General features: G+C 42.0%; 1 protein-coding gene across 2 annotated transcripts in view; it reads left to right on the top strand.

The window, feature by feature from the left end:
* KCNAB1 (potassium voltage-gated channel subfamily A regulatory beta subunit 1) overlaps positions 1-24,516 on the top strand; it is a 553,598-nt gene that overhangs the window by 445,818 nt on the left and 83,264 nt on the right. For both annotated transcript variants that reach the window (XM_069727454.1, XM_069727453.1), the window contains exons 6-8: positions 1,845-1,889; positions 4,291-4,334; positions 5,836-5,922. In XM_069727454.1, the coding sequence (XP_069583555.1) occupies positions 1,845-1,889; positions 4,291-4,334; positions 5,836-5,922 (176 nt within the window). The remainder of the gene's footprint in view (positions 1-1,844; positions 1,890-4,290; positions 4,335-5,835; positions 5,923-24,516) is intronic.

Below are 24,516 nucleotides of genomic sequence, written 5' to 3'. Positions count from 1 at the left end.
GATCCCTCTATTCTTAATAACCAGACTTGCTGAAGCTGACAGCTGAGGGCGGCAGCCCCAAGCTGAGAGTTTTGCCTGGCTGGTTATCAAAAATACAGGGGAACCCACGCAGAATTTTCAAAAAAAAATATTTATTTACAGTGCAGGAGCGGCTGATGAATACTCCCATCCACCGCTCCTACTCTCACTGTTATTAGCGGCAGCAGGTGTCAGCTGATGGGAACTGTAGTCTCATCAGCTGACACCAGTGACCAAAGGTGTTGGAACCGCAGCTCTCTGTCTGGCGGGGATGATTTCACCGCCGATCAGAAGCGCTACACCTGTGTTTCCCACTGTGTCAAACAGCATGAGAAACACCGGCCTTTGTGCTGTGCATGTTCAGCTATATTTGGCGATTAAATTGGTGAATATTGCAAATTCGGTGATCGTGGGCCAAACCGAATATTGAAATATTCGCTCATCTCTACTTGGGACATCTAAAAGAATGATTGTCCGAAAAAGAAAATGTATCACGAGAACAGTAAATTCTCATAGGACCATTCATGTGTGTGGGTTGATTTCCAGAAAGTGGTCTCAGTCACAATTTTGCTTAAGAACACTGCCATAAATAAAGAATGAGATCTAAACATCCTCCAAGAGCAACTTCTCTCAATGATTCAGGAGCAATTCAGTGATGAACAATGCTTTCTCCAGCATAATGGCTACCTTGTCACAAAGTGAAAGTGATAACTATGTGGCTTGTGATCAATCCTAAAAAGTGAGTGGATAAACAAAAGCATAAAAATTGTGATAAACTTCAAGTATTGAGTAGACAAAAATCTGTTGGCATAAGTCAGGATTTGGTCAAGAATCTGATATCTGGCATGCCGGGGCAAATTGCAGAAATCTTGAAAGATAAGCAACAAGACTGTAAATTTTGAGTCTTTGTACAAACTTTGTGTTTCTTAATAAGAGTTTCAAAACTTTTATAATCATACATTAGTAATCACAGAAACTTCTCACTAAAAATCTAAAAGCACTGAAGCAGCACATTTATTGAAAACCCAAATTTGTGTTGCAAAACTTTTGGCCATGACTGTTTGCAAAGTTTGCCATAAATATTATTTCTTTCTGACATTACAATAATTAATAACTAATAATCTGTGTGGGGTAGATCCCTATATGCTTCTTAGGTCAATAGATACCAAAACTGATTCACAGACCCTGTATGGTGGCACACAGTGTCATGTACCATGGTGTTATATATAGAGTCTCTAGATCAGGGGTCCTTATGTGGCTTGCCCATGATGCATGGCCTGTAGCTGTCTGCCAGCTTGACGCATTAGCACTAGGTCCAGCAAATGGCTATGGTGATTTCTGTGAATAGCCCTTCACAGAACAGCAGATCTGGATGAGCATATAATGCTAGGTGGGTGTATGAGCGAGCAGGAGAATATAAATCTGGTAAGCTGGACATAGGATGCAGGTTAGAGGAGGATCTTGACGCTGGATGCATTAGTGTGGTGAGTGCGCTTAGTGCGAGAATACTGCATGGGGTAAAGTGGGAACCCTTGAATGTAAGTATCCTGGTGTTCTTCTTATTAGGGAAGTGGGCTTTTAGGGGACATTTTCTTTCCTTCAATCTTCATGATATTACTACCGGGGTTCCCTTGTTTGTGCTGCAGCTTTGCTACTATTGGTGTCACAGAGAGACTTCTCTTCGAGTTCACATGTGCAATTATCTAATGGAACTAATGTTTAATAATTTCCAGGAAAATATTGTAATTAATGGAAACAATTTTCACCACTTAATTTTTCTTTCATAACTGTAATAAAATCTTGTTTTTGTTTGTTTTTATCTACAGGAGATCAAGTCTGGTCATTACAACTAAATTATATTGGGGAGGAAAGTAAGTTCAATCTAATTCCTCATGGTAGCATAATAATGATATAAGTGCATAATATTACAGGTTGTGTATCGATAGTGTGGTAAATTCAAGATTTCAATTCCTTCCTTTCCCTTCCTGTGTGTTTTCTAGCCTACAAACAAGGTACAGTATATAATTTACAAAATAGCTCTCCTCTAGGAAGAAGAATACTGTGTTACCAATTCCATATACAGCTGGGCACCCTGTGAAGGCGCCTTACGAGCTGCATCTCTGCCATTTAACTCTGTTTGCCAGGAGGCAGTAATATATTCCACATAACTAATACAAACGCTTCTCATTACTGTGAAGCAGCGTGGTCTATATGTAAAGGAGTGGAAGAGCTGTTGGCTCCCCTCCTGAAGATATTATAGTAATGTAATGCATTCTCCTGCTTTATATGTTGTCTTATCTATTTTGGTGGCCTGCAACAGTTAGTTATGGTGCAGACAGGGTTAACAATTGGGCCAGCCCATGGTGGGAGATATTAAGTGGATATAGAAACCAAGTTCTTGTTTGTCAGGCAGTTGTTGGAAAGTACTGAAAAAAGATGGAACTATTATTGGCAGACTACCATTGGTTAAGGGTGTTGTGTGTGAAGAAAAGAGAAGATTATACTCAGGTAGCAAGTTCTGAAGATACCCAGTATCATGCTGCAGAAGTAGTCCTACACCAGCAGGCAAGTGGGATGCTACAGCAAGCGTTATCTATAGTGGCGTAACTAGTGTCCGATCGGTCCCAGTGCAAAATTTGGACCTGCACCCCCCAACATATTTGTCAGATGTTTGGGCCCCTCTAGTGTTCTAATTCCTATAAGGACATAGGACTACTCCCACAGTACCCCGTTATGTTGTAATGTCTGTCATCATAGTCCCCTTCCTGGTATATGTCCCTCCATCCTGGTATATGTTCCCCCATCCTGGTACAGTATGTGTCCCCCATCCCGATATATGAGCCCCATCCTGGTATATGTTCCCCATTCTGGTATATTTCACTCATACTGGTATATGTATCCCCATGCTGATATATGTTCCCCCATATTGGTATATGTTCCCCCATCCTGGTATATGTTCCCCCATCCTGGTTCAGTATGTGTCCCCCATCCCGATATATGAGCCCCATCCTGGTTTATGTTCCCCATTCTGGTATATTTCACTCATACTGGTATATGTTTCCCTATCCTGGTATATGTATCCCCATGCTGATATATGTTCCCCCATATTGGTATATGTTCCCCCATCCTGGTATATGGCCCCCTTTCTGCCAGCGCAGCTGCTGTTCAATGCATTGGTTAGAAAAAACAAAACTATTATACTCATCTTCCCTCAACTCCCCCAACTTCTGTCTTAAAACCAGCAGCTGACTTCAGCATCCAAGCGATGGGTGCGCATGACGTCACTGCCATGTGCCCTCAGTCACATGCATGCTGCTGTCAACTACTGGCCTCTTATTGGCTGTCAGCTTGTATTGCCGGCAACGGACATAGCAAATTTGTGCGCTGCAATACACTTTGGCTGGATATGCGTCTGAGGATGCACATTTAGCTGAAGTGGGGGCTGGTGTCGGTGGCCCACTCAAGGGCCTGATTGAAGTGGCGACTACTGCAATCACGGTGGTTTTGCCTTTGGTTATCTATATCTAGGTCCGGTGTAGCCATGCCTAGAAGCTTGAGTTAAACTAGATTGAGTTGGTTAGGCTGGGACATGTTTTCTACTGAGGAGATGCAGCGGCACACCTGAGTGCATGTGGCCTATGTGACTCGAAAGTCAGCAACACACCTTGAGATGTATAGCACAGCTTCTCACTGATTACTTTGTATAATGTTAGTTCACCGTGCTCTGTGCTAAACAGCACTGACAAGATCAAACTCTTTAGGGTGTGAGTTTAGGGAATGAATGATAATGTTTGCCCTACTGTGGGGGCCCGGGGGCCATAGATTCACTTTATTAGGACAGATGACAATGCTGCTCTGCTGTACTTCACACTGCTCTCTGCTCTAAACAGTGTAATTTCACAATGATTAGCGCAGAGAGCAGCGTTTATAAAATTGACAACTACACAGAGTGAAGCGGAACGGAAGTGACACCTGTCCCAACAAAATGCAACTACGGCACCCACAAAAGCACAAGTCACCCTTATTCCATAATATTGAGCATGATCTCCTCTCTGCTCTAAGCATCGAGATCTCGTGAAAATTTACGCACAAGTTGCATGATATGGAAACTACTTTCCCTAATTTTTTTATTATATTTTTATAAAGTTTAATATTTTTTCATCACTGGTACAATTAAATAAAAAGCAGGGGTGAATTTTCATGATTATTATTCTTTAACTCAAAGAATACAATTTTTCTTTTACTTCATATTAATCTTTGTATTTTTTCTAGAGCGGAAACAGAGAGAGGCTTGTCAAGAAAACACATTATTGAAGGTATCTGTTTCAATTTTTTTTTTTTTAAAGTTTTCTAACATAACCTGTTCTAAAGTAGTTCGTTGAAAATATTATTTGACTTTTAAAAGGTATGTGTCTTGCTTTTTATTCTTTTTTGGAAAGTTTTCTAACATAGTGTATTGTACATTAATTCATTGACTATATTATTTGAGTAATAAAAGGTATCTGAATTACTTTTTTATTATGTTTTTATTTGTCAGTTTTCTTATATAGTATGCTTCACAATAATGAGCCAGAATACATGTTCGTATCAGTGCAGTGTGTAGGTGCACAGGTGCTCATTTTGTTTTTATACAAAGTTTTTCCTGGCCATGCCAACTTCTGGATGGCTCACACTACAATTTCCAGCATGGCTAGTGTATGCACAAGGCATCGTCACAAACGTGCACAGGAATCCTGACTCTTTCTCTGCCTCGTGCACCAAGATTCTCCTCTTGTTCTTAAGTGTCTCACAGTATATAATATCACAAATGATTTCCCAAAGATTGACACCTCTGTAAGACGGGGCCTTGAAGAATGTATAGATTGCCTTAGGAGGTCTTAAAACATTTGAGTTAAAGGGGTTTTCCCTTGAACAAAAGTTCATTTTAATTACTAGATCTTGGAATAATAATAATTTCCACAAATGGATGTGTTTAAATAAAATGTCCCTGTGCTGAGATCTTATAAATGTGCCCTTGCTGTGTACTGTGTAATGTCTGTGTCTGACGGTACAGGAACATGGTCTGATCATACCACAGCTCCTGGGCAGGGGGGACTATACAGATATTACATCATGGGATTACAAATGATTCTTTCTGTGAGGTAAAACATTGTTTAAACACAGGCAGAGAAATGTTTTACCTCACAAAAAGATTCATTTGTGATCCCCTGCTGTATTGTTAGTATATTCTTTTGCTTCCTCCCCTGCCCAGGAGCTGTGGTATGATCAGACCATGTTCCTGTATGGTCAGACACAGCCACAGTACACAACAGGGACACATTTATAAGATTATCTCAGCACAGGAACATTATATATAAACACATCCAATTGTAGGATTATTATTATTCCAAGATCTATTGATTAAAATGTACTTTTGTATTTTTGAAAACCCCTTTAGGTCTTCACATTATGGGTGTAAATATGGTGGCAGTGGTTTATATTCACTTTTTGTTTTAGGGAATTGACTATGCTATTATTTATTTTTCTTTATGTTTTAGTTTAGTAATGTCCTCCTCATGTGATTGAAAATCAAAGAAAAAAAGTTATGTGTCTAAAATAATTAAAAGTTTAGGTGGAAAGAAGAAATGTTATTTTCTTTAGCTGATGGGAAGATAATACATTTTTGATAGATCCACTTTGAGCATTATTGTGCCATATGTTAAATATGCCTCAGAGAGAGCATTTCAGGACAGACAAACTGATTTTCTAAAAGGTCGGGTGAGTACCTCAGTTAAGCTTCTCTCTTACCGTATGTTTTCATCTTTGCTCTGCTTGTAGGATTAAAGGGCTCTCTCCAGAGGATGCAGTTGGAATATGTGGATGTGGTGTTTGCAAACCGGCCAGATAATAATACCCCCATGGAAGGTTTGTGCTGGATGATTGATTCTGATTTATAGACTCCCATCACCTGTTGCTGGCAAAAAGAACTCTGTATAAAGGGTAGGAGATGGGCAGCTTGCCATCCCACGCAGCATGGGCACATTATCTCAGATCCTGTCTTATTTTCAAAAATTTATGAAACCTAATAACGGCAGAGTGGAAAGGCGGAACGGTGTCAGGAGATCGCCATCTCTTTGTATATTCTTCATAAGAGGTTTAATGTGACAAAATATTATATTGTCCATGCTTTTGTAAGGCGCACAATATTAAAATCTAAGGTTCTCTGCTGGAGTCACCCACTCAGCCATGCCTTATAAAGCGGCATGCATACTAATCAGAAAGTGCTGGATATTAGTCACACAAATGACTGTTTATTTACTCGTATTCTGTTATATAACACTGGTATGCTGAAGAAAAGAGTGACTAAGTTGTGTTAATTATATTTTAGAATTATAATTTATAAAGCCCACGTTTGGATAAAAATGGCCTCAATTACAGCCCGCCTGCCACAAAGCAGCATGACATCCAATGGAGGCTTCACTTGGCATATATATAAAAGAATATGAACAGAACTGCCTTGACTCTTATATTTTAACGTGAATTATGTACAAAGACAACCACTTATTACAGTGGTTGCCACAGATCCACCTTCTTGTTTCCGCCAGACATATATACGTTGAATAGACTTGCACCAATGTTCCATCTATACTCTTTTTCACTGCAGTCATGAAGTGAAAGGGAACAGTGTTTGGGACCCCCATGAAAGCCCCCATCATAAGACATTTATAATCTATCCTTACAGATGACAGATTTTACTTTCACAAGCATTCAGATTACACCACAATTTTGAAAGTCAACATATTTTTTTGCGTGTCACAGAGTTGTACTAAAATTTTGGAACTTTTGGCATATAATCAATTTTAGCCAGCTCTGCTGAAATTGGTAGAGATGGGGTGGGACAGGGTGTGACAATACGGCTTGTCTAATTCATGATGAGCTGTGGAGTTCCTTACACCAAATATATTACTCCAAGCCCTGAGTGAACTAAAATCTGATGCTCCTTATTCATTAAGAGGGGTGCACCTCTAAATAAATAAGCTGCCTCTGACTTGAAAACACCCCCTCATCAAAACCAGCGTGATCTTTGCCGGTCTTGATGAAACAGGTCTACAGTTTATGACTTTTTAGCTTTTTACATTATAAGAAATGGTTCATAAGTCACTTCAGTTTAGGGCAGATAAAGAGGTTGTCCACTACTTTTACATTGATGGCCTATCCTTAGGATAGGTTATCAATGTCTGATCATTCGGGGTCCGATACCCGGCATCTCCACCAATCAGCTGTGTAGACAGAGCAGCTCGGTAAGTGAGTTCTTACAGCCCCCAACACTGGAAGCAGCTGATCGGCTGGGGTGTCGGGAGTTGGACCCGAGCCTAAGGATAGGTCATCAATGTAAAAGTAGTGGACAATCTCTTTAATTTATTACACCATTATCATATTCCCACTGTGTTTCTTTTTTACTTGGGATCAGAATCTGGGCATTAGAAAAGTTTGTCCAGGGATAAATATGGTAACATAAGTCTTGATGGGCAGGAGTGTTAGATCCTGAAAATAAGCAATTTTTAAAGACTAAGCACTAAGGCCAGAGATTATTTTAACATTTATGACTATACTATTCTATATTCCATTCAGCCATTATATGTCATAGTAATGCTTCACTTACTGACATCGCAATTCCATTATTACTTATAACATTTGTGGTGTATCGACAGCATCTGTAGCTTAGAGAAGGAAATTTGCCGATCTCTGAATGACATTTTCAAGATACAGTAAAGCCATTCTGGTTTTTCATGTATTGGTTTGGTATGAGCTGTTTTTTTACATTGCTGATTTGCTGCTTTGCGAGTAAAACGGGGCTTCAGGGGTATGGAGTCTTTATTTCATTCCTATCACGCATTTGTGGGCAGAAGTGGATTGATGGTTGGGGGGTGCGTAGCTTCTCAGTTATGGGCCTGCAATTAAAAATAGATAAATTTTGCTGAAATGTAATGTATTAACCCAACTCAATTATGTCATATCCATGGGGCTGTGAAGTATCTGTGACCTTTATTGTCTGGAAGCCTGAGCCACTTTCACTGTCATTCTCAATTGAGGCATCTTCTTTTTTGCTTAGTAATGGCAGATGCTTGCATACTCGCATCTGTGTGACTGAATATGTCAAATTAATAGTTTCATCTTCACAACCTGGTGAAACTCATAAAAATTTTTAAGAATGTCCTAAAACATTTGTGTTACTACTATATGTTTATGATCCTACATTCACCAGTTGTCTTTGTCAATGTAATTTTGTCTCGGAATCTAATTTTTTAGTTTGTATGAACCTCCTATAAGATTTAGGAAAAAGCACTGACTTGTCAGCTTGACCTCCTCCATCTGGCACCTATTCCCTGGTCTTTCATGCAGTAGTGGAGCGACTGGTCTTACAGAGTATTTTCTAATATTGGTTTAGATATTTCAAGGGGTTGTCCAGGACTGTAGAAAAAAAGCATCTGCCCCATTAACTTACTGTATCAGACAGAGTTTATGCTATTTATGGCAAAATCCTTTTCACTTATCTTGTAAATGTTCTCCTTAACCCCTTCATGACCTTGGGATTTTTTGTTTTTCCGTGTTCGTTTTTCACTCCCCTCCTTCCCAGAGCCATAACTTTTTTATTTTTCCGTCAATTTGGCCATGTGAGGGCTTATTTTTTGCGGGACGAGTTGTACTTTTGAATGACATCATTGGTTTTAGCATGTTGTGTACTAGAAAACGGGAAAAAAATTCCAAGTGCGGTGAAATTGCAAAAAAAGTGCAATCCCACACTTGTTTTTTGTTTGGCTTTTTTGCTAGGTTCACTAAATGCTAAAACTGACCTGCCATTATGATTCTCCAGGTCAGTACGAGTTCATAGACACCTAACATGGCTCAGTTATTTTTTATCTAAGTGGTGAAAAAAAATTCCAAACTTTCCTAAAAAAAAAAAAAAAAAAAAATTGCGCCATTTTCTGATACTCGTAGCGTCTCCATTTTTCGTGATCTGGGGTCGGTTGAGGGCTTATTTTTTGCGTGCCGAGATGACTTTTTAATGATAGCATTTTGGTGCAGATACGTTCTTTTGATCGCCCGTTATTGCATTTTAGTGCAATGTCGCGGCGACCTAAAAAACGTAATTCTGGCGTTTCGAATTTTTTTCTCGCTATGCCGTTTAGCGATCAGGTTATTGATTTATTTTGATTGGGGCGAAAGGGGGGTGATTTAAACTTTTATATTTTTTTTATTTTTTTCACACTTTTTTTAACTTTTTTTTTTTACTTTTGCCATGCTTCAATAGCCTCCATGGGAGTCTAGAAGCAGGCACAACGCGATCGGCTCTGCTACATAGCAGCGATCTGCTGATCGCTGCTATGTAGCAGAAATGGAGGTGTGCTGTGAGCGCCGACCACAGGGTGGCGCTCACAGCCACCGGTCATCAGTAACCATAGAGGTCTCTAGGACCTCTATGGTTACCATCCAGACGCATCGCCGACCCCCGATCATGTGACGGGGGTCGGCGATGACGTCATTTCCGGCCGCCCGGCCGGAAGCGGTAGTTAAATGCCGCTGTCTGCGTTTGACAGCGGCATTTAACTAGTTAATAGGTGCGGGCAGATCGCGATTCTGCCCGCGCCTATTACGGGCACATGTCAGCTGTTCAAAACAGCTGACATGTCCCGGCTTTGGTGCGGGCTCACCGCGGAGCCCTGCATCAAAGCAGGGGATCTGACCTCGGACGTACTATCCCATCCGAGGTCAGATAGGGGTTAAAGAGACTAACTAACTACGCAGTTTTAAGGCCCCCATAGACATTAGACTAATGTCAGTCAGTATCAGCGAACTTTGCAGACATGGCCCATAGCTCCACTATACCGAGTATGATGGCTTCATATCTCCCCATACACAGTATGATGTCCCCACAGCCCCTATATACAGTATAATGGCCCCCACACCACCCTATATACAGAATGATTTCCCTCACGGCCCTTTATACAAAATACAATGGCCCCTACAGCTTCTTACATACAATATGATGAACCCCACCGAAGCCAATATATAGCACCCAAATACAGTATCATGGCACCCACACAGCTCTCCTGTATAGCATAGTCAGTTAGCACTTACCTCTGCCAGTGTGAGACATGTTTTGTCTTCTTTCATGATCTACATATCTCACACTAGTAACTCCCCTTTTCATTTACAATAATCTCTGGAATCAGATTCTCATGTAGATCAGTGTCCCGACCCATAGATCTCAACAGCTTTTACATACAGTGCCTTGCGAAAGTATTCGGCCCCCTGGAACTTTTCAACCTTTTCCCACATATCATGCTTCAAACATAAAGATACCAAATGTAAATTTTTGGTGAAGAATCAACAACAAGTGGAACACAATTGTGAAGTTGAAAAAAAATGTATTCGTTATTTTAAATTTTTGTGGAAATTCAAAAACTGAAAAGTGGGGCATTGCGATTCACCGCCAGAGCCCACATCGAAGCAGGGGTGCTGCCATCAGATGTACTATTCCATCCGATGGCAGAAACTGGTTAAGTAGAACCTGTCATGTCCCCAAACACTATTAACATGCAGATATGGGTTTAATATGCAGGCTAATAGCGTTCTAAAGCTGCTTGGCTGACACACAGAGAAGTTGGCTACTAGGAGGAAACAAACTTTTTTCCTCCCAGGCAGCCTCTGGCTTTTGCTGCCTGGCTTTGTAGAAAAAGACATAAACTGCACATGCCAGTATTCATACTTTGATCTAATGCCGCTAAGCAAAAATGTACAAAATGGACATGAAGTTCTTAGTTTAACATTCAGATCAGACTGTATGAAGCCTACTGCCACTTCACAGTTAACCTCTTAGTGGGTTCCTAGCCAGAATGGTGCGCTGGCATGCATAAACCACCATCACAGCGACACTACACCAGAAGGGCAGGCAACCCAGTGCCTCACAGCACCCGTGCTGCAAAACTGAGTCCCTACGACTACAGGCTTCACTGCCCCACTGACACAATACCGCAGTAACAATAGCTGCCACACAGCACCAAACACATCTTTCAGTCATAGAGGCACAGCCAGCGCAGCTTCGGTCACCATTTGGTACATAGTGGGTGACGGCAGTAAGCACATTGACTGATAGCCATCTCTGCGGCATATCCGTGTAGTGCCGTTGCATAGATATTAGATTGTAAAAATTAGGTTATAATTTCTGTTTTAGTTCATATGGGCATTAATAGAGATTTGTCTCTCGGGGCGTGTACTTCTTCCCCTGCATGAGGTTGACCAAACATAAGCAATCAGCTTCATGCAGTGGAGAAAATCACACAATCTCCTCTCCTCACTGCTCTCTGCAGCTACTGTGTAGAGATATAGCAGAGCTGAGTTGTGTATCAAGACAAACACTAACAAACCTTATTTCACAGTGCTTTCAGCTCTTACTCTCACCCACAAATGTATTGCCATTTGATGAGATCTGGAAGTGTTTTTAATTATTCATGCTCAATTCTCCTTTATCTCTACACAGTAGCAGCAGAGATCAGTGAGGGGAGGAGGGCGTGTTCTTTTCTCCCCTGCATGACTCTACCTGATTATGATTCGTCCACTTTATATAGGGCAAGAAGTACATCCCCAAAGAGATGAATCTATGGTAATGTCCAGTTGAACTATGACAAATTATAACTAAACTTTACAATCTAATATCTCTGAAAAGGAGAAGAGACATAAAAAAATAAAAATTCTGTTTTAGTTAGCTGTGCGGTCACTAATTCATGATGTGACCAGTTTGACCTGCTCAAACTGGTAAAATGTCCTCTTTAAATTTAACACTTCCATGGGCAAACTTGACCTATAACCTCCTTCAAAAACACTCCTGGGAAAAAAATTTGTTGTTTTTTCCATTTTTACTGTTGAGGGAGGATCTAAATTGATCCTTCACGGTTGACTCAGTGATTTCCAAATTAATGTACAAGGCATTGCCGGCAACTGAAAATGACCAAACGGAGATGTGTGTCTCTTTTTGGGGGATCGAGCAGATCTCTGGCCCCCGTTTATTGTGTATCACTTTTCATAATCATAGAAATTATACTTCAACCAATCAGCATAAGAACATGCTCACAGTTCTTAACCTATAAGAATGCAGGAAAAACTTAACCCATGAGGATACAGAAAAACCAGAAACTACATATATGGTTGTGTCTTCTTGACATAGAAAAAGCATACCAACAGGTGCCTCAGAGTCTTGTATAGTGATACACCACCGAGTCCCTTAGATAAAGTTCAAGAGAACACTCTGGCCTTGTAGCAGAACATAAACAATAGCCTAGTTGAATAACAGACATGTGAACAACAAAATAAAGTTACGTCATGGCAGCTATAAACTTTTACCTAATTAAATAACAGAATTTATCTTTAAACAACAAGAAAATGGAGTCAAAAGCACCAAATGGAGATTCTTTCTTAATTTGTTCCTTCACATTCCCCCCAGATAAATTTTGTTAATTAATGTCCAGCATCAGAGGTACTATCCCTAGCTGTAAGCTCAAGGGGTACTGGTCTTCACATGACTGGTGCCATGTTACAAGCCATGGCTGTTGTGGCGCACCCGTCCCCCCTGTATACTAGAATTTATGAATAACAACTATTGATAACAGTGGTGGGGATCTTTTGAAGATAGCCATGCGCTTGGTTTCAACATCTTCATCAGGTAACTTTGCGAAATCGGTGTAGAGAAGAGCAGGGGTGGCAACGCTTTTGGTATCATCATTAGTTGTCTTAGTGCAGAATTTCCTAATACATACAGAAATACACCAAAGAACAAGTTTTAGTATTACATACATGACAAGGATAAAGGCAGCGATGTGTAACAAACTTTGCAAGATTCCAGCTATCGAGCCCCCAAGTCCCCTAAACCAATTGGCTGGATTAAAAAAAGGAGAAGGTGTCTGCTCACCAACTGTCCTTATTTCGGTCATTGTCTTTATCATATTAATCTCTGAGTCTTTGAATATCTTCTAACTTTAACTTTAACTTCATAGTGCTATTGGGATCTATATAATAACAAGCGGGTCCAATAACATGACACGTACCACCCTGTGCTGCTGTTAAGTAATCCAGTACTACAGTATATTGATTAGTGTCTATGATAAGTTTGTTTTGGACAACAACAGTAGTATTAAGTATATCCAATATATCCCAAATTTGATCATCTAGATTCAGCATCCTCCACTGGAGTCTCGGCGGTAGTAATAAACCCTCGATTGGCCCATAGGGCTCCGAAATCATGAGCAATACCAAATGCATACTGTGAGTCCGTGTATATATTAGCCCGCCTGTCTTTGGCCAGAACACATGCAGTAGACAGAGCCTGAAGTTCTACTTCTTGTGCTGACAGTGAGGGAGCGAGTGCAGCTCCGTGCACTACAGTATCTTCCGTAGTAACTATATAGTAGAGCAACCTCAAGCACACAAAAGAAAAAAAAAATTTCTGTATCTTGAATCAGTGATTAGATTTTATTCTGGGAATTCACAGCCATGAAAGGAAATGTAACAGAAGAAAATTTATCCCCAACGTTTCGACCACAAACGGTCTTTTTAAAGGGTTCATTCTGTGACCATGAACGGCATCTTGAACGGCAGATCCCATCTTTCTCATCTTTCGGAAAAGGAAGGGAACTGACGGCTATTTTTCTTTCTTTTGTGAGGTGTCTGACACCCTGAAGGAGAGAGTCACCCAAAAATATCACTTGACCAAGGCAGAACTGAAGTTTCGAGGCCGAAACCTGACAGTTCAGATCTGCCAGATAATTGAGGAGGCTAACAGTGGCAGCAATGGCTTCCTGCTCCGTCCGTGCACACAACAAAAGATCATCCACATACTGAAGCAGCGTGACATAGAGGTGATCTAACTGCCAGGATAAAAGACACTCGCCCATATTTTTTGCAATCTGATTGGGACTATTTTGGGCCCCTTGTGGCATAACTGTCCATGTCAATTGTCGTCCCTGATAAGTGAATGCAAACTGAAACTGGCAATCTGGTTGTAATGGAATGCTGAAGAAGGCATTGGCAAGGTCGATGACTGTGAACCAAACAGCATCCTGAAATATCTGGGACAAAAGAGTATGTGGCTTAGGCACCACCGGTGTTTCCAAAACAGTAACAGCATTAACTGCCCGTAGATCTGCCGGTACACAGGGGGTTGGCCGGGTGGGGTCTTTTTCTTAGCGGGAAACAAGGGCATGTTACATTTGGAAACACAGGGCACTAGGGCACCATTATCGAGTAACGTTTGTATTTGACCCCTTGAGGGCCCACTCCTGATCATGTTACAAAGGGTACTGATGGACTTTGGGAAAAGGGGGCACCAGGTTTGAGAAACACTTTTACTGGTTCTACAGGCATTATTGGGGGTGGATCTGGGCCTATCAGGGCCATCATAACTGTGGGAAGGGCATGTAGGATACAGATCTGCTCACTATGTTCATCTGCATAGGGGTTATATAACGTTCCATCTGACCATCATCTTGGAATTGTATTTTGGAGCGGAACTGTGATAATAAATCTGCCCCCAGTAAATTTACCGGACATGTGAGAGAGATTAGGAACTGAGCAGTAACCTCAGGGAAAGGTCCCACATGGATGGGTTTTGTAAGAGTACATTTATTGGGTCTGCCATCTACTCTAATTAAAACAAGCTCTTGATCTGAGAATTAACATGGCAGGCCTTGGGAGGGAGAATCCCAGACATAGGGTTAAAAGGAAAGGATATTGGAGTATGGGACTGGATTTGTGTAAGGTGTGAGGACAGGAGCTGAAGTCTGTTGCGTGAGCCACTGATAAGGAATGGAGCTGTGTCCTTGTAGCTGTGGTGGGGGCTGAGGTTGGAGCAGGAATCCAGGTGTGGCCGTTCATTTAACCTTTGCTTTCCCTGCTGATGCAGAGCGGGGTAAGTTCTTCTGAAAACTTTCCACTATTTTCAATGCATCATCTGGAGTGGAAGTCTTGATATCGGGTCTAACTGACATTATTACCTCTTTCAATTCAGATTTAAGGCCGGACATTAAAGCTGCTACAAAAAGGTGTGTATGGGCTTTATTTTACAATGAGAATCCCAAATCTTTAAATAGTACCATAAGACACCGATAGAACTTCTCGGCAGTCCAGGATATATTGGTGCCTTGGGTTTAAGGGGCATAGGGCTTACAGTTGGGAGTAGAGGCTTAATTTCTTGGGGAGGGACCATATTATCTAGCAGGGAGACCCTCTGTCCCAAATTTTTAATTGTTTGCTTTCCCGACACATTAATCTCAGTCACTTTCTCAGTTCCTTCTTGCACCACAAAACATCCAGTTTTTTGTCATAGTAATAGACAACTTTCCTTTTTCAACGTAACAAAAACAATCAGAATTCACTTCATCTGTTGATCCTCAATTTGCTATGTATCAACCACTCAACTTGAAGCAGGTGAATCTTTTACCAATCTTTCAATCGCACTGATAACCAAACAATCACTTACAAGTTTCCTTCTAAAACTAGGCACCATATTTCACTTTCAACTTCCAACTTCAACTTACAATATTTCTTTCTACTGCAAAACAATATTGTTGCTTTAAACAAAACACAGATCTCCCAACTTGTACTACACCAAGGACAGAAAATAATGGTTTTTGAAATTTAAGCTCTAGCCTTCTGATCGTGCACTCCGCCTCCTAGCTTCAGGTGTTTTTATTACAGCAGGTCCAATACCCCTCCACAGAGAGAGAGAATTTTAGTCTAAGAAGAGGTTTCACATGCACCCATTCAGATGGAGACGTTTATTCTCAGCGAGGAAGGCAAGCGTAGGACCTGGTATAAGAGAGATGCCGTAAAGAGGCTACCAGGTACACATAAAATTGGGCATTTTTATGCGCTAAAAGCTCTCATTTTTCATATTTCTAGTGCAGTAATGCAGTTCAAATTTCGTGTTTTCAAGTTTGCATGTTTTAGCGCTGCAATGTGCTGCCTTATTTACTTAAGAAAATACAGAGAAACTGGAACGCAGCCACGTGCCCCCTCTTATCCGAGACTTGAGCGGAGATAAGAATTCACAGCATTCCTCAACACAGAAAGAAGAAAGCAATAGCGCAGCTGTTTGACTCACTCCTCCCATCAGGTATTTTAGAAATTTCACACAGAAACAGAATACAGCAGTTCTCAGACTTAATTAATTTCTACAAAACCTTCATCACACAATTCATGTGCCAGACCACCTTAGAAAAACCCATGATTGAGAATATTTTTCCTGCATTCCTGACAGATTTCTTTCCCCATCTTTGAGCTAACAGCATCAGATTCATCACGCAAATTCAAAGTCTTATTTTTCTTCCACAGAAACTGATTCTCCTTTAGAGCTAAATATCTTTACTTTAGTTGTGCACAATACTAGAGCAGCCGTATAGTTTTGTTCCACTGGGTCTACCTGTCCCCCTCTGGGACAACCCAAAAACGCAGTACTCAGTGAAAGGAGGAGGGCGTCTCAGACTTTCCCTTCCGGATACCCCTGGACATAAACATATACAGTCATGGCCAAAAATTTTGAGAATGAGACTAATATTAATTTTTCCAAAGTCTACTGCTTCATTTTTTCTAATGGCAGTTTGCATATACTCCTGAATGTCAGAGTGATCAGCTTAACAGCAATTACTGTACTTGCAAAGTCAATATTTGCCCAGAAAATGAACTTCAACCCCCAAAACACATTTCAACATCATTGCAGTCCTGCCTTAAAAGGAGCAGCTAACATCGTTTTAGTGATTGATCCATTAACAGAGGTGTGGGTGTTGATGAGGACAGGGCTCGCGATCAATCAGTCATGATTAACCCCTTAGTGACAGAGCCAATTTGGTACTTAATGACCAGGCCAATTTTTGCAATTCTGACCACTGTCACTTTATGAGGTTATAACTCTGGAACGCTTCAACGGATCCCGCTTATTCTGAGACTGTTTTTTCGTGACATATTGTACTTCATGTTAGTGGTAACATTTCTTCGATATTACTTGCAATTATTTATGAAAAAAACGGAAATATGGCAAAAATTTTTAAAATTTTGCAATTTTCAAACTTTGTATTTTTATGCCCTTAAATCAGAGAGATATGTCACGAAAAATAGTTAATAAATAACATTTCCCACATGTCTACTTTACATCAGCACAATTTTGGAAACAAAATTTTTTTTTTTTAGGGAGTTATAAGGGTTAAAAGTTGACCAGCAATTTCTCATTTTTACAACACCATTTTTTTTTTGGGACCACATCACATTTGAAGTCATTTTGAGGGGTCTATATGATAGAAAATAATGAAGTGTGACACCATTCTAAAAACTACACCCCTCAAGGTTCTCAAAACCACATTCAAGAAGTTTATTAACCCTTTACGTGCTTCACAGGAACTGAAACAATGTGGAAGGAAAAAATGAACATTTAACTTTTTTTTGCAAACATCTTAATTCAGAACCATTTTTTTTATTTTCACAAGTGTAAAAACAGAAATGTAACCATAAATTTTGTTATGCAATTTCTCCTAAATACGCCAATACCCCATATGTGGGGGTAAACCACTTTTTGGGCGCACCGCAGAACTTAGAAGTGAAGGAGCGCCGTTTGACTTTTTTAATGCAGAATTGGCTGGAATTGAGATCGGACGCCATGTCACGTTTAGAGAGCCCCTTATGTGCCTAAACAGTGGAAACTCCCCACAAGTGACACCATTTTGGAAACTAGACCCCTTAAGGAACTTATCTAGATGTGTGGTGAGCACTTTGAACCCCCAAGTGCTTCACAGAAGTTTATAACGTAGAGCCGTGAAAAAAAAAAACGCATTTTTTCTACAAAAATGATCTTTTTGCCCACAAATTTTTATTTTCACAAGGGTAACAGGAGAAATTAGACCACAAAAGTTGTTGTGCAATTTCTCCTGAGTACGCTGATACCCAATATGTGGGGGTAAACCACTGTTAGGGCGCACCGCAGAGCTTGGAAGAGAAGGAGTGCCGTTTTACTTTTTCAATGTAGAATTGGCTGGAATTGAGATTGGACGCCATGTCGCGTTTGGAGAGCCCCTGATGTGCCTAAACAGTGGAAACCCCCCTCAAGTGACACCATTTTGGAAACTAGACCCCTTAAGGAACTTATCTAGATGTGTGGCGAGCACTTTGAACCCCCATGTGCTTCACAGAAGTTTATAACGTAGAGCCGTGAAAAAAAAAATTGCATTTTTTCTACAAAAATGATCTTTTTGCCCACAAATTTTTATTTTCACAAGGGTAACAGGAGAAATTAGACCACTAAAGTTGTTGTGCAATTTCTCCTGAGTACGTCGATACCCAATATATGGGGGTAAACCACTGTTTGGGCGCACCGCAGAGCTTGGAAGAGAAAGAGTGCCGTTTTACTTTTTCAATGTAGAATTGGCTGGAATTGAGATCGGACGCCATGTCGCGTTTGGAGAGCCCCTGACGTGCCTAAACAGTAGAAATCCCCCACAAGTGACCCCATTTTGGAAACTAGACCCCCCATGGAACTTATCTAGATGTGTGGTGATGAGAACCTTGAATGCCCAAGTGCTTCACAGAAGTTTATAATGCAGAGCCGTGAAAATAAAAAATATTTTTTTTTCCACAAAAAAGATTTTTAGCCTCCAAGTTTTTATTTTCACAAGGGTAACAAGAGAAATTGGACCCCAAAAGTTGTTGTCCAATTTGTCCTGAGTATGCTGGTACCCCATATGTGGGGGTAAACCACTGTTTGGGCGCACGGCAGAGCTCAGAAGGAAGGAGCGCCGTTTTGGAATGCAGACTTTGATAGAATGGTCTGCGGGTATTATGTTGCGTTTGCAGAGCCCCTGATGTACCTAACCAGTAGAAACCCTCCACAAGTGACCCCATTTTGGAAACTAGACCCCCCAAGGAACTTATCTAGATGGTGGGGAGAACTTTGAATGCCCAAGTGCTTCACAGAAGTTTATAATGCAGAGCCGTGAAAATAAAAAATATATTTTTTTCCACAAAAAAGATTTTTTAGCCCCCAAATTTTTATTTTCACAAGGGTAACAAGAGAAATTGGACCCCAAAAGTTGTTTTCCAATTTGTCCTGAGTATGCTGGTACCCCATATGTAGGGGTAAACCACTGTTTGGGCGCACGGCAGAGCTCGGAAGGAAGGAGCGCCGTTTTGGAATGCAGACTTTGATAGAATGGTCTGCGGGTATTATGTTGCGTTTGCAGAGCCCCTGATGTACCTAACCAGTAGAAACCCTCCACAAGTGACCCTATTTTGGAAACTAGACCCCCCAAGGAACTTATCTAGATGTGTGGTGAGAACTTTAAATGCCCAAGTGCTTCACAGAAGTTTAGAATGCAGAGTCGTGAAAATAAAAAATATTTTTTTTTTCCACAAAAAAGATATTGTAGCCCCCAAGTTTTTATTTTCACAAGGGTAACAGGAGAAATTGGACTGCAATAGTTGTTGTCCAATTTATCCCGAGTACGCTGATGCGCCATATGTGGGGATAAACCACTGTTTGGGCGCACGGCAGAGCTCGGAAGGGAAGGAGCGCCTTTTTGGAATGCAGACTTTGATAGAATGGTCTGTGGGCATTATGTTGCGATTGCAGAGCCCCTGATGTACCTAAACTGTAGTAACCCCCCACAAGTGACCCCATTTTGGAAACTAGACCCCCCAAGGAACTTATCTAGATGTGTGGTGAGAACTTTGAATGCCCAAGTGCTTCACAGAAGTTTAGAATGCAGAGTCGTGAAAATAAAAAATATTTTTTTTTCACAAAAAAGATATTGTAGCCCCCAAGTTTTTATTTTCACGAGGGTAACATGAGAAATTGGACCCCAGAAGTTGTTGTCCAATTTATCCCGAGTACGCTGATGCCCCATATGTGGGGGTAACTCACTGTTTGGGCGCACGGCAGAGCTCAGAAGGGAGGGAGCACCATTTGACTTTTTGAGCGCAAAATTGGCTGTCGTGTTTGGAGACCCCCTGATGTACCTAAACAGTGGAAACCCCCCAATTCTAGCTCCAACCCTAACCCCAACACACCCCTAACCCTAATCCCAACCTGATCCATAATCCTAATCACTAACCCTAACCATAATCACAACCCTTACCCCAAAACAACCCTAATGTCAACCCTAACCATAACCCTAATCAAAACCCTAAATCCAACACACCCCTAATCCTAATCTCAACCCTAACCTCAAACCTAACCCTAATCCCAATACACCCCTAATCACAACCCTAACCTTAACCCTAATCCCAAACCTAACCCTAATCCCAAGCGTAACCCTAATCTCAACCCTAACCCTAATACCAACCCTAATCCAAACCCTAACCCTAATCCCAGCTCTAACCCTAACTTTAGCCCCAACCCTAGCCCTAACTTTAGCCCCAACCCTAACCCTAGCCCTAAGGCTACTTTCACACTTGCGTCGTTTGGCATTCCGTCGCAATCCGTCGTTTTGGACAAGAAACGGATCCTGCAAATGTGCCCGCAGGATGCGTTTTTTGCCCATAGACTTGTATTGCCGACGGATCGTGACGGATGGCCACACGTCGTGTCCGTCGTGCACTGGATCAGTTGTGTTTTGGCGGACCGTCGGCACAAAAAAACGTTCAATGAAACGTTTTTTTGTACGTCGCATCCGCCATTTCTGACCGCGCATGCGTGGCCGTAACTCCGCCCCCTCCTCCCCAGGACATAGATTGGGCAGCGAATGCGTTGACAAACTACAGCTGCTGCCCATGTTGTGCACAATTTTCACAACGTGCGTCAGTATGTCGGCCCCAACCCTATTGCGACGGCCTCGTACCGACGTAAGTGTGAAAGAAGCCTAACCCTAAATTTAGCCCCAACCCTAACCCTAAATTTAGCCCCAACCCTATCCCTAAATTTAGCCCCAACCCTAGCCCTAACCCTAACCCTAGCCCTAACCCTAGCCCTAACCCTAACCCTAGCCCTAACCCTAACCCTAGCCCTAACCCTAGCACTAACCCTAGCCCTAACCCTAACCCTAGCCCTACCCCTACCCCTACCCCTACCCCTAACCCTACCCCTAACCCCAACCCTACCCCTAACCCTAACCCTAACCCTAACCCTACCCCTAGCCCTAACCCTACCCCTAACCCTACCCCTAACCCTAATTTTAGCCCCAACTTCTGTTCTCCTGCCGGTCGGCAGATGGAGACAGATGGCGGGCGCATTGCGCATGCGCCCGCCATTTTCTTCTGCCGGCGGCCAGGAGGAGCAGCAAGAGGATCCAGGGACACAGGTGAGTATGATAGGGTCCCCGAATCCCCCTATTTCTCTGTCCTCTGATGTGCGATCACATCAGAGGACAGAGAATTACACTTTACTTTTTTTTTTTTTTTTTGCGGTCGCCGGTAAACAGTTAATTACCGGCGATCGCAAAACAGGGGTCGGTAAAACCGACCCCGATCATGCTCTTTGGGGTCTCGGCTACCCCCGGCAGCCGAGACCCCAAAGATTGTAGCGGGGCCGGCCGGCGGGCGCACTGCGCATGCGCCCGCCATTTTGAAGATGGCGGCGCCCACCGGGAGACACGAGGAGCATCGGGGGAGATAGGTGAGTATTGGGGGGCTACCTGGGACCCCTTTTCTCTGTCCTCCGATGTGCGATCACATCGGAGGACAGAGAAAATAAAGAGATCGCGTTTTTTTTTTTTTTGCGATCGCCGGTAAACGGTTAATTACCGGCGATCGCAAATGCGGGGTGGGTAAAAAAAACCCCGAATCATGTTCTCTGGGGTCTCGGCTACCCCCGGCAGCCGAGACCCCGGAGAAAATCCGACTCTGGGGGGCGCTGTGGTTTAAGTACCCTTAGCGGCCACCGTTAAAAGGCGTATCGGCGGTCGCTAAGGGGTTAAGTAAGAATGACATCACTGGACACTTTAAAAGGAGGCTGGTGCTTGGTATCATTGTTTCTCTTCAGTTAACCATGTTTATCTCTAAAGAAACACATGCAGCCATCATTGCACTGCACAAAAATGGCCTAACAGGGAAGAGTATTGCAGCTACAAAGATTACACCTCAGTCAACAATCTATTGCATCATCAAGAACTTCAAGGAGAGAGCTTCCATTGTTGTCAAAAAGGCTCCAGGACGCCCAAGAAAGACCAGCAAGCGCCAGGACCGTATCTTAAAACTGTTTCAGCTGCGGGATCGGATTACCAGCAGTGCCGAGCATGCTCAGGAATGGCAGCAGGCTGGTGTGAGTGCTTCTGCACGCACTGTGAGGCGGAGACTCTTTGAGCAAGGCCTGGTTTCAAGGAGGGCAGCAAAGAAGGCACTTCTCTCCAGAAAAAACATCAGGGACCGACTGATATTCTGCAAAAGGTACAGGGAGTGGACTACTGAGGACTGGGGCAAAGTCATTTTCTCTGATGAATCCCCTTTTCGATTGTTTGGGACATCTGGAAAACAGCTTATTCGGAGAAGAGGTGAGCGCTACCACCAGTCTTGTCTCATGCCAACTGTAAAGCATCCTGAAACCTTTCATGTGTGGGGTTGCTTCTCAACCAAGGGAATCGGCTCACTCACAGTCTTGCCTAAAAACACAGCCATGAATAAAGAATGATACCAGAATGGCCTCCAAGAGCAACTTCTCCCAGCCATCCAAGTGCAGTTTGGCGCCCAACAATGCCTTTTCCAGCATGATGGAGCACCTTGCCATAAAGCAAAGGGATTTCGGGTCCATGGCCTGGAAACTCCCCAGATCTTAATCCCATTGAGAACTTGTGGTCAATCATCAAGAAACGGGTGGACAAACAAAAACCAACAAATTCTGGCAAAATGCAAGCATTGATTATGCAAGAATGGACTGCTATCAGTCAAGATTTGGTCCAGAAGTTGATTGAGAGCATGCCAGGGAGAATTGCAGAGGTCTTGAAGAAGAAGGGTCAACACTGCAAATATTGACTTGCTGCATTAACTCATTCTAACTGTCAATATAACCTATTGGTACTCATAATATGATTGCAATTATATTTCTGTAAGTGATATAAACATCAGACAAACACTAATAAAACCAGAGGGCAGCAGATCATGTGAAAATATAATTTTGGTGTCATTCTCAAAACTTTTGGCCATGAATGTATATCTATATATTCCTGAGTTACGCATTCTAACAGTGATCAGGATTTCAGGATATTTTGACTATAAAGAGAATTACATCACTGATCAATCCGGGGTGTTCGTCCCTTATGAGGTACGGTTCGAGCACTGGGCTCCCAACGGAACTACACCTCTATATGATTCCACCCAAAAATCACGCCACCATTGGGACAAACCTCAGATCCTCTTTGCAGCACAAACACAGGAAAACCACACCAAACGGTCAGTCTGGACAGTATAACTGCCAACTTACCGTGGTTGTTGTGGGGGATGATCAGTCCCAATTTTCCAGTGCCTGTGTCTGGTCCGAGGGTCCTTTGTCTTGTTGTCCTCCGTGGGGCAGAGGCGTTCCTGTTTGGGGCCCCACGTTGGGTGCCAACTGTTGAGGGAGGATCTAAATTGATCCTTCGCGGTTGACTCAGTGATTTCCAAATTAATGTACAAGGCATTGCCGGCAACTGAAAATGACCAGACGGAGACGTGTGTCTCTGTTTGGGGGGATCGAGCAGCTCTCTGGCCCCCATTTATTGTGTATCACTTTTCATAATCATAGAAATTATACTTCAAACAATCAGCATAAGAGCACGCTCACAGTTCTTAACCTATAAGAATTCAGCAAAAACTTAACCCATGAGGATACAGAAAAACCAGAAACTACATATATGGTCATGTCTTCTTGGCATAGAAAAAGCATACCAACAGGTGCCTCAGAGTCTTGTATAGCAATACACCCCGAGTCCTGAGTCCCTGAACACTTGTAGCAGAACATAAACAATAGCCTAGTTGAATAACAGACTTGTGAACAACAAGATAAAGTTACTTCATGGCAGCTATAACCTTTTACCTAATTAAATAACAGAATTTATCTTTAAGCAACAAGAAAATGTAGTCAAAAGCACAAAATGGAGAATCTTTCTTAATTTGTTCCTTCACAGTACTGTACATTAGATAGTAGTGCCGTTTTCTTATAAAGCCCTGTACATGTGATTTATCAGATTCTGTCTGTTCCTTTAGTTGTATTACATGGCCCTGGATATTCTCCATTATATAGGCTCATATTTGAAATAGGAGTCAGCCTTTTTATCCATTCCTCCTACAAGAGATGTGAATCTCATGTTTGCTGCACATAGAAAAATTGACTTTGGATCCACTTGGACTTGGAATCACATGGTGCAATTGGAGAATTGGAACAGCATTAATAAATCACTAATAAAGCACTTGGGAAGATAATTAACAACACTACTATTTGTCTTCTATACATATAACATGGGGAAAACAATACATTTATTTCCCAGAGTGCTTCTTCTACCGTACCCTTGTACATCC

The sequence above is a fragment of the Ranitomeya imitator genome, chromosome 5 (genome assembly GCF_032444005.1).
Source record: "Ranitomeya imitator isolate aRanImi1 chromosome 5, aRanImi1.pri, whole genome shotgun sequence".
Classification (NCBI taxonomy): Eukaryota; Metazoa; Chordata; class Amphibia; order Anura; family Dendrobatidae; genus Ranitomeya; species Ranitomeya imitator.
The sequence above is the reverse complement of the archived record's forward strand: the minus strand, read 5'-3'. Positions and strand labels throughout refer to the sequence as shown.